The 14,047-nt window shown below is 42.4% G+C and overlaps 1 protein-coding gene across 3 annotated transcripts in view; it reads right to left on the bottom strand.

Moving 5' to 3' along the window:
- LOC112244144 (glutamate receptor ionotropic, kainate 5-like) overlaps positions 1 to 14,047 on the bottom strand; it is a 121,586-nt gene that overhangs the window by 15,107 nt on the left and 92,432 nt on the right. For all 3 annotated transcript variants that reach the window (XM_042308868.1, XM_042308880.1, XM_042308873.1), the window contains 6 exons: positions 13,801 to 13,979; positions 13,112 to 13,165; positions 7,193 to 7,351; positions 6,717 to 6,869; positions 4,158 to 4,262; positions 3,309 to 3,416 (listed from right to left, as the gene is read on the bottom strand). In XM_042308868.1, coding sequence (XP_042164802.1) covers positions 3,309 to 3,416; positions 4,158 to 4,262; positions 6,717 to 6,869; positions 7,193 to 7,351; positions 13,112 to 13,165; positions 13,801 to 13,979 — 758 coding nt within the window. The remainder of the gene's footprint in view (positions 1 to 3,308; positions 3,417 to 4,157; positions 4,263 to 6,716; positions 6,870 to 7,192; positions 7,352 to 13,111; positions 13,166 to 13,800; positions 13,980 to 14,047) is intronic.

Genomic DNA, 14,047 nt, shown 5'->3' with positions numbered 1-14,047 from the left:
TAGTGGCCATAACAAAGGTTTGGACCTCACCAGTATAGTGGCCATAATAAAGGTTTTGACCTCACCAGTATGGTGGCCAAAATAAACGTTTTGACCCCACCAGTATAGTGGCCAAAATAAAGGTTTTGACCTCACCAGTATAGTGGTCATAAAGGTTTTGACCCCACCAGTATGGTGGTCATAATAAAGGTTTTGACCTCACCAGTATGGTGGTCATAATAAAGGTTTTGACCTCACCAGTATGGTGGTCATAATAAAGGTTTTGACCTCACCAGTATGGTGGTCATAATAAAGGTTTTGACCTCACCAGTATGGCTGTCATAATAAAGGTTTTGACCTCACCAGTATGGTGGTCATAATAAAGGTTTTGACCTCACCAGTATGGTGGTCATAATAAAGGTTTTGACCTCACCAGTATGGTGGTCATAATAAAGATTTTGACCTCACCAGTATAGTGGCCATAATAAAGGTTTTGACCTCACCAGTATAGTGGTCCTAATAAAGGTTTTGACCTCACCAGTATAGTGGTCATAATAAAGGTTTTGACCTCACCAGTATAGTGATCATAAAGGTTTTGACCCCACCAGTATAGTGGTCATAATAAAGGTTTTGACCCCACCAGTATAGTGGCCATAAAGGTTTTGACCTCACCAGTATAGTGGCCATAATAAAGGTTTTGACCTCACCAGTATAGTGGCCATAAAGGTTTTGACCTCACCAGTATAGTGGTCATAATAAAGGTTTTGACCTCACCAGTATAGTGGCCATAAAGGTTTTGACCCCACCAGTATAGTGGCAAAAATATAGGCTTTGACCCCACCAGTATAGTGGCCAAAATAAAGGTTTTGACCTCACCAGTATAGTGGCCATAATAAAGGTTTTGACCTCACCAGTATAGTGGTCATAAAGGTTTTGAGTCCACCAGTATGGTGGTCATAATAAAGGTTTTGACCTCACCAGTATGGTGGTCATAATAAAGGTTTTGACCTCACCAGTATGGTGGTCATAATAAAGGTTTTGACCTCACCAGTATCGTGGCCATAATAAAGGTTTTGACCTCACCAGTATAGTGGCCATAAAGGTTTTGACCTCACCAGTATAGTGGTCATAATAAAGGTTTTGACCTCACCAGTATAGTGGCCATAAAGGTTTTGACCTCACCAGTATAGTGGCCATAATAAAGGTTTTGACCTCACCAGTATAGTGGCCATAAAGGTTTTGACCTCACCAGTATAGTGGCCATAAAGGTTTTGACCTCACCAGTATAGTGGTCATAATAAAGGTTTTGACCTCACCAGTATGGTGGCCATAATAAAGGTTTTGACCTCACCAGTATGGTGGCCAAAATAAAGGTTTTGACCCCACCAGTATAGTGGCCATAATAAAGGTTTTGACCTTACCAGTATGGAGGTCATCAAAAGGTTTTACCTCACCAGTATAGTGGCCATAATAAAGGTTTTGACCTCACCAGTATGGTGGCCAAAATAAAGGTTTTGACCTCACCAGTATAGTGGCCATAATAAAGGTTTTGACCTCACCAGTATAGTGGTCATAAAGGTTTTGACCCCACCAGTATGGTGGTCATAATAAAGGTTTTGACCTCACCAGTATGGTGGTCATAATAAAGGTTTTGACCTCACCAGTATGGTGGTCATAATAAAGGTTTTGACCTCACCAGTATAGTGGCCATAAAGGTTTTGACCTCACCAGTATCGTGGCCATAATAAAGGTTTTGACCTCACCAGTATAGTGGCCATAAAGGTTTTGACCTCACCAGTATAGTGGTCATAATAAAGGTTTTGACCTCACCAGTATAGTGGCCATAAAGGTTTTGACCTCACCAGTATAGTGGCCATAATAAAGGTTTTGACCTCACCAGTATAGTGGCCATAAAGGTTTTGACCTCACCAGTATAGTGGCCATAAAGGTTTTGACCTCACCAGTATAGTGGTCATAATAAAGGTTTTGACCTCACCAGTATGGTGGCCATAATAAAGGTTTTGACCTCACCAGTATGGTGGCCAAAATAAAGGTTTTGACCCCACCAGTATAGTGGCCATAATAAAGGTTTTGACCTTACCAGTATGGAGGTCATCAAAAGGTTTTACCTCACCAGTATAGTGGCCATAATAAAGGTTTTGACCTCACCAGTATGGTGGCCAAAATAAAGGTTTTGACCTCACCAGTATAGTGGCCATAATAAAGGTTTTGACCTCACCAGTATGGTTGCCAAAATAAAGGTTTTGGCCTCACCAGTATAGTGGCCATAACAAAGGTTTGGACCTCACCAGTATAGTGGCCATAATAAAGGTTTTGACCTCACCAGTATGGTGGCCAAAATAAACGTTTTGACCCCACCAGTATAGTGGCCAAAATAAAGGTTTTGACCTCACCAGTATAGTGGCCATAATAAAGGTTTTGACCTCACCAGTATAGTGGTCATAAAGGTTTTGACCCCACCAGTATGGTGGTCATAATAAAGGTTTTGACCTCACCAGTATGGTGGTCATAATAAAGGTTTTGACCTCACCAGTATGGCTGTCATAATAAAGGTTTTGACCTCACCAGTATGGTGGTCATAATAAAGGTTTTGACCTCACCAGTATGGTGGTCATAATAAAGGTTTTGACCTCACCAGTATGGTGGTCATAATAAAGATTTTGACCTCACCAGTATAGTGGCCATAATAAAGGTTTTGACCTCACCAGTATAGTGGTCCTAATAAAGGTTTTGACCTCACCAGTATAGTGGTCATAATAAAGGTTTTGACCTCACCAGTATAGTGATCATAAAGGTTTTGACCCCACCAGTATAGTGGTCATAATAAAGGTTTTGACCCCACCAGTATAGTGGCCATAAAGGTTTTGACCTCACCAGTATAGTGGCCATAATAAAGGTTTTGACCTCACCAGTATAGTGGCCATAAAGGTTTTGACCTCACCAGTATAGTGGTCATAATAAAGGTTTTGACCTCACCAGTATGGTGGCCATAAAGGTTTTGACCTCACCAGTATGGTGGCCATAAAGGTTTTGACCCCACCAGTATAGTGGCCATAAAGGTTTTGACCTCACCAGTATAGTGGTCATAATAAAGGTTTTGACCTCACCAGTATAGTGGCCATAGAGGTTTTGACCTCACCAATATGGTGGTGATAATAAAGGTTTTGACCTCACCAGTGTGGTGATCATAATACATGTTTTGTCCTCACGTGTATGGTGGTCATAAAGGTTTTGACCTCACCAGCATAGTGGTCATAATAAAGGTTTTGACCTCACCAGTATGGTGGTCATAAAGGTTTTGACCTCACCAATATGGTGGTGACGATGAGGGTCTTGTTGGCCAGTGTTTCCGAGATGTTGATGTCCAGACTGGTGGCGTTCATAGCCAGTGTGTTGTTGGAGTACCAGATACCAATCTGAGAGAGAGAGAGAGAGAGAGAGAGAGAGAGAGAGAGAGAGGAGAAAGAGAAAGAGAGAGAGAGAGAGAGAGAGAGAGAGAGAGAGAGAAAGAGAAAGAGAGAGAGAGAGAGAGAGAGAGAGAGAGAGAGAGAGAGAGAGAGAGAGAGAGAGAGGGGGGATAATAATTGCAGGATGTGTGTGATTATACAGGAGGTACAGTAAATCATGTGACAGTGTAAAACAAGAAGGAACTAGAATCCAGAGGACAAGCCCAAGGCATTTTGATCAACAATATGAAGATAAACTATATGATCACATACATCTCTCAGATAGCTCTAAATGGCTCTAATAAAGATATAATGATATTTTTTTTCTAAAGCCCTATATTTCTAGGAGCGTTGTAGATAGATGTCAGCACCCTCACTGTGTTTGAAATGTAGAACGTTAAAGACCTTCACGTTCAGATAGAAAACCATCTAATTACAATACGAGCGCTACATTTTGGAGATCCTCTTGGAGTCTCATATCACAAATGTCGACCCAAAAACAACCATTGATTTTGCTGTTCTATTTAGTCTTTAGTCCTCAGCTGGTGTTATCGTTAAGTACATACTGTAGCTAGCTAATCACAAAGCACTTCCATAGCATAACCCATTCTAATTATAAGGCTAGAATGTCACTGTTATGAAGGATTACTGTCAACACAGAAGCCATTTTGTGTCAAACACTGTTTCTCTATAATCCCAGTGCCCTCTGACCTCTCTGTGACCCCTGCGGTGTTTCTCCAGAATCCTCAGGGTGTAGTTGGTCCTCTGTCCTTTACTGTTGAACTCCACATGGCCTGTCAGACCATCATACTCCACCTGACAGACAGAGACAGAGACAGAGACAGAGAGAGATTATTTATGAAGCCAATAAAGCTAATTTGAATTTAATGAATTGAGAGAGAAAGAGAAATGGTACAAGAGAGAAAGACAGAGAGAGAGAGAGAGAGAGCGACAGCGATACAGAGAGACAAAGAGAGAGAACACTATACTTACACTACACATATCTAGTACACAGTGTGACAGTGCTGACAGAGCTTGATAGAGCAAAGATGAATGGAGTGGTGGTGAAGATGGAACACACCCAGTGGTTTGATAACAGAGACAGATAGGCCTGTACCGAGGAGACAAAGAGAGATGGAGCACAGGCAGCCATGAAGACAGCTCGTCAATGAGCACACAGACAACCAGCCATGTCAAATAACGAAAAATAACAAGGGAGGAGGAGTGCCGGATGGATGGATGGATCAGACAGACAGACAGACAGACAGACAGACAGACAGACAGACAGACAGACAGACAGACAGACAGACAGACAGACAGACAGACAGACAGACAGACAGACAGACAGACAGACAGACAGACAGACAGACAGACAGACAGACAGACAGACAGACAGACAGACAGACAGACAGGACAGAACCACCAACAACACTGGACCCCAACAGAATGACATGGTGGGCAGGACAGGAGTGTGACCCAACACAAAGACATGGAGGGCAGGACAGGAGTTTGACCCAACACAACAACATGGGGGCAGGACAGGAGTTTGACCCAACACAACGACATGGGGGCAGGACAGGAGTGTGACCCAACACAACGACATGGGGGCAGGACAGGAGTTTGACCCAACACAACGACATGGTGGGCAGGACAGGAGTTTGACCCAACACAACGACATGGTGGGCAGGACAGGAGTGTGACCCAACACAACGACATAGAGGGCAGGACAGGAGTGTGACCCAACACAACGACATGGTGGGCAGAGTTTGACCCAACAGAACGACATGGTGGGCAGGACAGGAGTGTGACCCAACACAACAACATGGTTTGCAGGACAGGAGTTTGACCCAACACAACGACATGGTGGGCAGGACAGGAGTTTGACCCAACACAACAACATGGTGGGCAGGACAGGAGTGTGACCCAACACAACAACATGGTGGGCAGGACAGGAGTGTGGCCCAACACAACGACATGGTGGGCAGGACAGGATTGTGACGGACTGATATGCTGTAGTTGCTGTTTAACTTCTTGGTGACAGGGTGCAGTATTTTCACGTCTGGATGAAATGCATGCCCAAATTCAACTGCCTGCTACTCATCCCCAGAAGATAAGATATGCATATTATATATATATTATATTATATTATATATATATTATATATATATATATATATATATATGCATATTAGTAGATTTGGATAGAAAACACTCTGAAGTTTCTAAAACTGTTTGAATCATGTCTGTGACTATAACAGAACTTGTTTAGCAGGCGAAACCCGAGGACAAACCGTTCCGTTTTTTGTGGTTTGAGGTCACTCTCTTTTCAATGTGTTTTCATTGGGAATCCAGATTTATAAGGGACCTTCTTGCAGTTCCTATCACTTCCACTGGATGTCAACAGTCTTTAGAAATTGGTTGAGGTTATTCCTTTGTGTAAAGAAGAAGTACGGCCATCTTGAACGAGGGTCACTTGAAGTATACTGTTAGATAGAGGCGCGTGACCAGAAAGCATGCTTCAGTTTGTTTTCTTCCTGTATTAAACACAGATCATCCCGTCTTCAATTTTATCGATTATTTACGTAAAAAAATACCTAAAGTTGTATTACAAAAGTAGTTTGAAATTTTTTGGCAAAGTTTACAGGTAACTTTTGAGATATTTTGTAGTCACGTTGAGCAAGTTGGAACGAGTGTTTTTCTGGATCAAATGCGCCAAATAAATGGACATTTTGGATATATATCGACGGAATTAATTGAACAAAAGGACCATTTGGGACATATTGGAGTGCCAACAAAAGAAGCTCGTCAAAGGTAAGGCATTAATTGTATTTTTATTTCTGAGTTTTGTGTCGCACCTGCAGGGTTGAAATATGGTTTCTCTCTTTGTTTACGGCGGTGCTATCCTCAGATAATAGCATTGTTTGCTTTCGCCGAAAAGCCTTTTGAAATCTGACATGTTGGCTGGATTCACAACAAGTGTAGCTTTAATTTGCTATCTTGCATGTGTGATTTAATGAAAGTTTGATTTTTATAGTAATTTATTTGAATTTGGCGCTCTGCATTTTCCCTGGCGTTTTCGCTAGCGTCCCACATATCCCAGAGAGGTTAACAATGTGGCTGCCATTGGTATCTAAATGGCAGATATCTTGGTATGAGAAGAAACAACTATCTTCTTTGTCAAATGAAGACTCAAAATGAAAGTGAAGTGTGTGGGTTCTTGTGTGTGTTCATGTGCCTGCGCGTGCGTGCGTGCGTGTGTGTGTGTACTTACCATGCGTAGGTAGTTCATGAGGCTGGTGCCGTGTTGCCAAATCTGAGGAGAGGTGCAGCTGAGAGGTTTGACTCCAATCTCCTGACTCCTGTTGAGCTCCCTCACCGCCCCCACCACGACGTGCACCGCGTCAAACATCAACGCTGATGACAACTGGTGGGGGAGAAGGAGGTGCACCGGAGAAAGAGAGGAGAAATGGGCAGGAGGAGAAGAGAGTTGCAGGAGGGAGGAGAAGAGGGGTGGTGGGTAAGAAATTGCAGGAGGGAGGAAGGGGTAACATGGTTCATAACATAGTAATAACTCTATTCACTTTTGGTGTCTGTATTTGGTGATTCAATGAGACAAGTGTCCATATGGACCATTTGATACCTACACACCAGGAACTAACACTTGTTACCATACAATTTCTCAGTTAAAACAAGGTATGCACCAGCTGACACAGGGATGTGTGAATGTAACACTCTGGTAGAACATACCGCAGGCCCAGGGTAGATGAGATCACAGCCCTCCCTCCAGGACAGGTTGAGACTCCTGATGAACTCCAGGTAGAATGGATGGGTGGTGTTGAACATGGAGAACCCTATGATGTTGGACTGGTCATCGACTATGTCATCCAGCCTCAGCAGGGGGAAGTCCTGGGAGAGGGTGAGGAGATGATATGTTGGGTGAGTGACATGTATGAAATCTCAGAAACAGAAACAGAGAGCGAAGCAGAGTATGCGCGTACCCCCTTCAACGCATGGGGAGATAGTAGCTCTGTTTTGTACCATCAAAACTGTGAATATATGTAGAGGCCAGACAGCATAGTTCACATTAAGCCTTTAAAATTGATAGATCAATATATCCCCAAGCAGCTGGTCAGTTATACACAACAGCAAACAAATCTGTGAGTAAAACGAAGCTGAGACTCAAACCCAACAAGCCATGCCTTCCCTTAGAGGAAAAGACAAAAAACAACTTGGAGATGCAAATGAGAGCAACAAACAGCTGAAGGATATCCAGTTCTCATCAAAACAAACAACAGTTACAATCTGTTGTTAAAAAAGTAGATTCTATCATGTAAGCTATGCATATGCAGGGCGGGCGCGTGGATGAAACAATACAATTGGCCTTCTGGAAACAAAGGCACAAACTTTAGAAGATGAACTGGATCAGCAACAAAACAGATCGAGACAAAATAATACGAGAATATTGTCCCTACCAGAAGAAAAGAAAAAGCAGACCTTTCCAGCTATGTGATCAAGCTGATATTGGAGGAGCTTAGTGTGGATGTATTACAGGAGGATCTGGAGCGAAGACATCGGATCAGCGTGAAGCAGAAGAATGCTAAATACCCTCACTTGGCAATCTTTAATCTGTGGAACTATCAGACCAAATGCAACATTCTGAGGGCACAGGGTTATAAAGAAATCAAGGTCCACGGTCAGTCCATTTGATTCGTGCAGGACCTGTCTTCTAGACTGAGAAACAAACGCAAGCAATTCATTCCAATCAGATAGTCACCGGAGGAAAAAGGAATCAAGTCTCAACTCTGATTCCCGGCAGTACTGTAGGTATGGAAGGGAACTCAGAGAATGGAGTTCACAAGCGCTGATGAAGCCCTGAACAGGCTGCAAGAAACACTTCCAGTTGAAAGAGAGACCAGTGCCCTGAAGAGAGGCAGAAGCGGAAAAAAACAGATAAGCACACTAGGCTACAAACAGGGATGCCCCAGACCAACTTATCGTAAATTGAGACAATATTCCTTCCCCCTCCCGCCAATACAATCTAGACTCTATTGTCCCCAATTAACTGTTCTTCTCTAGGAAGTAACAATTGAATTAGCCAATCCCAATGAGATACATGAACACTGAAAATACAATATAAAAGAGGAAATATAGCATGTAAGTCAACAATTGTAAATAATTGTTCTATTGATGTGTGTTTGTGTGGGCAAGAGGGTGTGAGTGGGTGTATGTGTCTGTGCATATGAATGGGAGAGTGAAGGAGGGTGAATATGTGTAGGAGGGCGGGAGAACATGGGTGTGCGGAGGCATGGGTATAGGTTGTGTGTGAATGAAGGAGAATGGATGAGTAGTTACAGTGCATGTATAGAGGGGTGTAAATGTGTTTGAGAAGAATCGGGAGATAGGGGTTGGGATTAACTTGGCCTGGGTGGGTAAGGGAGGACAAGGAGGGGAGGTGGGGACAAGCTTGGCTTGTGGGGGCAAGGTGGAGCAAAGATGGGAGGTGGGGATAAGCTTGGCTTGGGTGTGGTAAAGGGGTGAGAATAGGGAGGGGGAGGTGGAGAGGGATGAATTTGGTTTGGGAGAGAGAAGGAAGGACGTAATTATAATACAATGTAATTGTATTTCTTTTTTATGACTTGTAAACTCGTTGTAAAATTGTACAACGTAACCATTTGGTTACTAGTCCAACGCTCTAACCACTAGGCTACCCTGCCTTACATTTAATTTAAAAGGTAATACAAACCAACCACAGTACTTAAGTGCCAGTCTTTCTTCAAACGTGTGTACAATGTATTATCCACTGTTTTTTTGGTACATTAGGACAGGTGTCAGAGCTAAAAAGCCCTAAAAGGCATAGAGCCATAGAGCCTCAAGTACTTTGCTTCATGTTTTTTGTGTGTTTTGTTAAATATCTGCTCAGCCCACACACTCTATATGTGTAATGTATACAATAACTATGTACTGTATTTATACTATGATCCTTCCATTCTATGGAATAACTACCGCCCTCATATGTCATGTCTGCTAAAATGTTTTACTTGGTTCTTCAATGATAGACGAAACAGTTAAGCTTAACTTTGATTCTATACATGGCCAACAAAATCCAACTTATCACAGTAAAAGCATATGGTTCTCGAACACTTAAAAAATTGTCAGCAGATGTGGTTTTCTTGCAGAGTAAAACATGTTTAAAGGAGAAATTGAACATTTAAAGAAGAGCTGAGTTAGAGAGGCCTATGCTGCCATGTACTGTAGTAACCGCAGAGATGTAGGCATCCTGATAAATAAGAACACATAATTTTCTCTTGTACCTTACATGGTAAAAAATACACATTGATTTCATTGTACTGTATATCCCACCATAGGAAAATCTGGTGTTTCCTTTATAGAATTTATTAAGCAATATTAGATCAAATCCCGAAAGGAACTATTATTTTAGCAGCTGACTTAATAAATAATGCATTCGATAAGATTGACAGACTTAGTAATACAAAAGGCAAATTTAAAAGTAATCTCTACAAATAATACATTATGTGATGAACTTGCTTTAGAAATGGGCACAAAACAGGGATATCCCCTCTCCCCCCTCCTGTTTGCACTGGCAATTGAACCACTGGCAGAAATAATTTGACAGGACCCAAACGTAACAGATATCAGTATTGGTAAACATGAATATAAACTAAACGTATTTGCAGATGATCTCCTGATATACCTGACAAATATTGAAAACTCAAATGCCACCTTTGCTAAAAATATTTTAAAAACAATCAAAAATCTCTGTATTTAAAATGTACATGGAAAAAAGTGAAATAATGTCAAATGAAAAAAAATTATAACTCAGCATCTACAGCAATCCTTTAAGTGGACCATAAAAATATATACTTACGTTGCTTAATAAGTGACAATATACAACAAATATATAAAGATCATTTTATTCCATTATTCAACAATATGAAAGCAAATCTAATTCAATAGAATAATTTTCTTACAGGCAAAATAAACCTCTAGAATGGCATGGCCCCCAAAGTTTTATATATATTTTTGGTACCAATTACTCACTGAAGGTTTGCTGTTACCAAGTCACTGACGGTTTCCATGCCGTCTTTAAAAAAGTATACTCAGTCATAATAGACTTTATATGGGCTAATAAAAGTAATAGAATAAAAAGTAACGTTTTACGTCTTCCTAAGCCTGAGGGTGTTTTTAATATTCCAGACTTGGAATTGTATCAAATCACTACCAAAGGGTTTGACTTGCAACATATAGTTGAATGCACTAAAGCAGAACAATAGGTACATATTGAAGAGGCACATGCTCAACCCCAGAATCTTTTTACTTGTCTATGTTCAAAGGATAAAGGTAAGAACATTAACAACTTCATAGTTAAGAACACTATAATGATATGGAATAAAATGTAACATATTCTACAAGAACCTAAATCACTCCCTAAAAACACAACCTTATGGAACAATCCTTGGATAGCTATTCAGAATTCACCAATAACTTGGTCCACAAGGACAACTAAAGGCATTGGAAACCATAAATGACTTGGTAACAGGAAAGACATTTATTTCCATGACAGAATGAAAAAGTAATTTTGGACTGACCGAATGTAGATAGTTTCAAATACATGGAACTTGAAAGTTACATATCATGAAATTTCCATTTGAAATGTTTTGGACATCAGAGCAAACTAATAAAACTACAGTTAACGAACATTTACCATTAATCCAGTTTAATCTAACGTATAGATTCTATTATACAAAATTAATGTGGATAACTAACAATGATTCAATAATCCATGCTTTCTGGGAATGCTATCAAGTCCAAAAGTTACAGGTGGAGATAGAAAATTGGCTGTCATAAGTATGACATTACAATATAAACTTTTAAGCCTTCTGTCTGCATACTGTATTTAGGTCTCCCAAGTGGCGCAGCGCTTCAAGGCACTGACCGAGACAAACTAATTGGTACAATTTAAGGCCATGTGACCAACAATAATACAGGCACTAGGGATGAAGGTGTGGCCAGGCACAAGGGATGGAGGTGTGGCCAGGCACTAGGGATGGAGGTGTGGCCAGGCACTAGGGATGGAGGTGTGGCCAGGCACTAGGGATGGAGGTGTGGCCAGGCACTAGGGATGTAGGTGTGGCCAGGCACTAGGGATGGAGGTGTGGCCAGGCACTAGGGATGGAGGTGTGGCCAGGCACTAGGGATGCAGGTGTGGCCAGGCACTAGGGATGGAGGTGTGGCCAGGCACTAGGGATGGAGGTGTGGCCAGGCACTAGGGATGTAGGTGTGGCCAGGCACTAGGGATGGAGGTGTGGCCAGGCACTAGGGATGTAGGTGTGGCCAGGCACTAGGGATGGAGGTGTGGCCAGGCACTAGGGATGGAGGTGTGGCCAGGCACTAGGGATGGAGGTGTGGCCAGGCACAAGGGATGGAGGTGTGAGCATGTAGGACTGGGCAGAGGAGATGGAGTTGTTTTTTGTGTGCGTCTGTAACTTGTTTGTTTGTGTATGTTTATATGGTGTGAAATAAATGTAAAAAATAAAAAATACATTTGAGAACATAACATTTGAAATGTCTTCAGGGTAAATCCATTTGAATTCAATCAATTTTTGACAGCAGCCTTTTTTATTTGATTTCCATACATATTTGCCCATGTAGTGCTTAGAATGTGACTTTTTGGACCTGAATGCCAAAACATTCCAGCGAGAAAGGTACTCAAAGTTTACCCATTTTGCATACCCCACCATCCCATGAGACATTTTCATCACTGGAAAAGATAAATGGTTGAGATTTACATCACTTATAATTTCTGAAGATATGTTACCTTTAACCTCAATTTAAACTGCTATTTTTTAATACACTATATATATATATTTCAGCCACACCCATTGCTGACAGGTGTATAAAATCGGGCACACGGCCATGCAATCTCCATAGACAAACATTGGCAGTAGAACGGCCTTACTGAAGAGCTCAGTGACTTTCAACGTGGCACCTTCCCAACAACTCAGTTTGTTCAATTTCTTCCCCGGATTTCATGGTTCGGGCTAGGACTCTTATTTCCAGTGAAGGGAAATCATAACGCTATGGCATTCAATGACATTCTAGACACTTCTATGCATCCAACTTTGTTGCAACAGTTTGGGGAGGGCCCTGGTTTGTCGAGATCGGTGTGGAAGAACCTGACTGGCCTGCACAGAGCCCAGACCTCAACCCCATCAAACACCTTTGGGATGAATTGGAACGCTAACAGCGAGCCAGGCCTAATCGCCCAACATCAGTGCCCGATTTCACTAATGCTCTTGTGGCTGAATGGAAGCAAGTCCCCGCAACAATGTTCCAACATCTAGTGGAAAGCCTTCCCAGAATAGTGGAGACTGTTATAGCAGCAAAGGGGGGACCAACTGCATATTAATGCCCATGATTTTGGAATGAGATGTTCAGGGAGCAGGTGTCCACATACTTTTGGTCATGTAGTGTATTTCTCTCTATGTGTTGTAATGTGTTTCTCCCAGGTGGCACACCCCTGGCCCCGTCCCTCACACATACCCAGGGACAAAGAAAGGGAGTGGGAAGGAGGCGGAAGGAAGGACACGGAGGAGAGGAAAGGTAGAAAGATGGCAGGAATGCTAAGAGGCGTTGTTGCGTTCTTACCATGGTGGTGAGGATGTACTTGTAAAACGCTGATGTCATCCCCAACTCTGACGCCTGTGGAGAGAGAGAGAGAAGCGAAGGAGGGAGGGGAGACAGAGAGAAGGAGAGTGAGATAGAAAGTAAGAGAGAAGAGGGGGGGAATATATATGTGGTAGTGGTAGGAGACAGAGTGAGGGTGAGAAGGACAGAAGCAGAGAGAGAGAGAGAGAGAGAGAGAGAGAGAGAGAGAGGGATGACGAGAGAGAGAGGGGGGTGGAAAGAGAGCTTACCACAACCACAGTGTTAAATTGTCAAACTTACACAATAAAGCTTAAGGCAGAGAGTAGACAGAGCAGAGAGAGCAGAGAAGCAGAGAGCAGTGGTAATGCATGTACTGACAGACAGACAGACAGACACAGTTCTATATAAAGGCCAATCTCTGAGTCACTCCTGTGCTCTGACTGCTGTTGCTACAGGCTGTACAATATAAATCATCATAAGACCTATGGACCCATTATCACCACTGAATATGGATTATCACACGTCAAATAGTCAAGCTGTCAATATGATTTCAGCTGCTTAAGATAATTGAACCATTGTTGCTCACCAAATCAGTCAATAGGTACAACTTCTCAGCCTGATCTCAGATCTGCGACATGCGACAACTCGTGTAGCTATTCTATAAAAGCCTTTGAGGCATGACCCCTGACCTTTTTGAGAATGAGGTAGGAGATGGAGGCGTTGGCGTCGATGATGATGGTGGCCACCTTGTCGTCTCGTATCTCCTTCAGCAGAGGGGTGGGATCCAGGCTGTCATCCAGCATCCTGATTGACAGCGTCTCCCTGGAGATCAGGAAGCGCCGCACTAGCTCCTCCAATCGCAGAAGGCCTGAGGGGCGGTGCCGGGTGAGAGCCGGAGAGAAGGGGAAGAGAAGGGATAGAATAACAGAGACATTT

The sequence above is a fragment of the Oncorhynchus tshawytscha genome, linkage group LG03, assembly GCF_018296145.1.
Source record: "Oncorhynchus tshawytscha isolate Ot180627B linkage group LG03, Otsh_v2.0, whole genome shotgun sequence".
Classification (NCBI taxonomy): Eukaryota; Metazoa; Chordata; class Actinopteri; order Salmoniformes; family Salmonidae; genus Oncorhynchus; species Oncorhynchus tshawytscha.
This window is presented reverse-complemented; position numbering and strand designations above follow the sequence as displayed.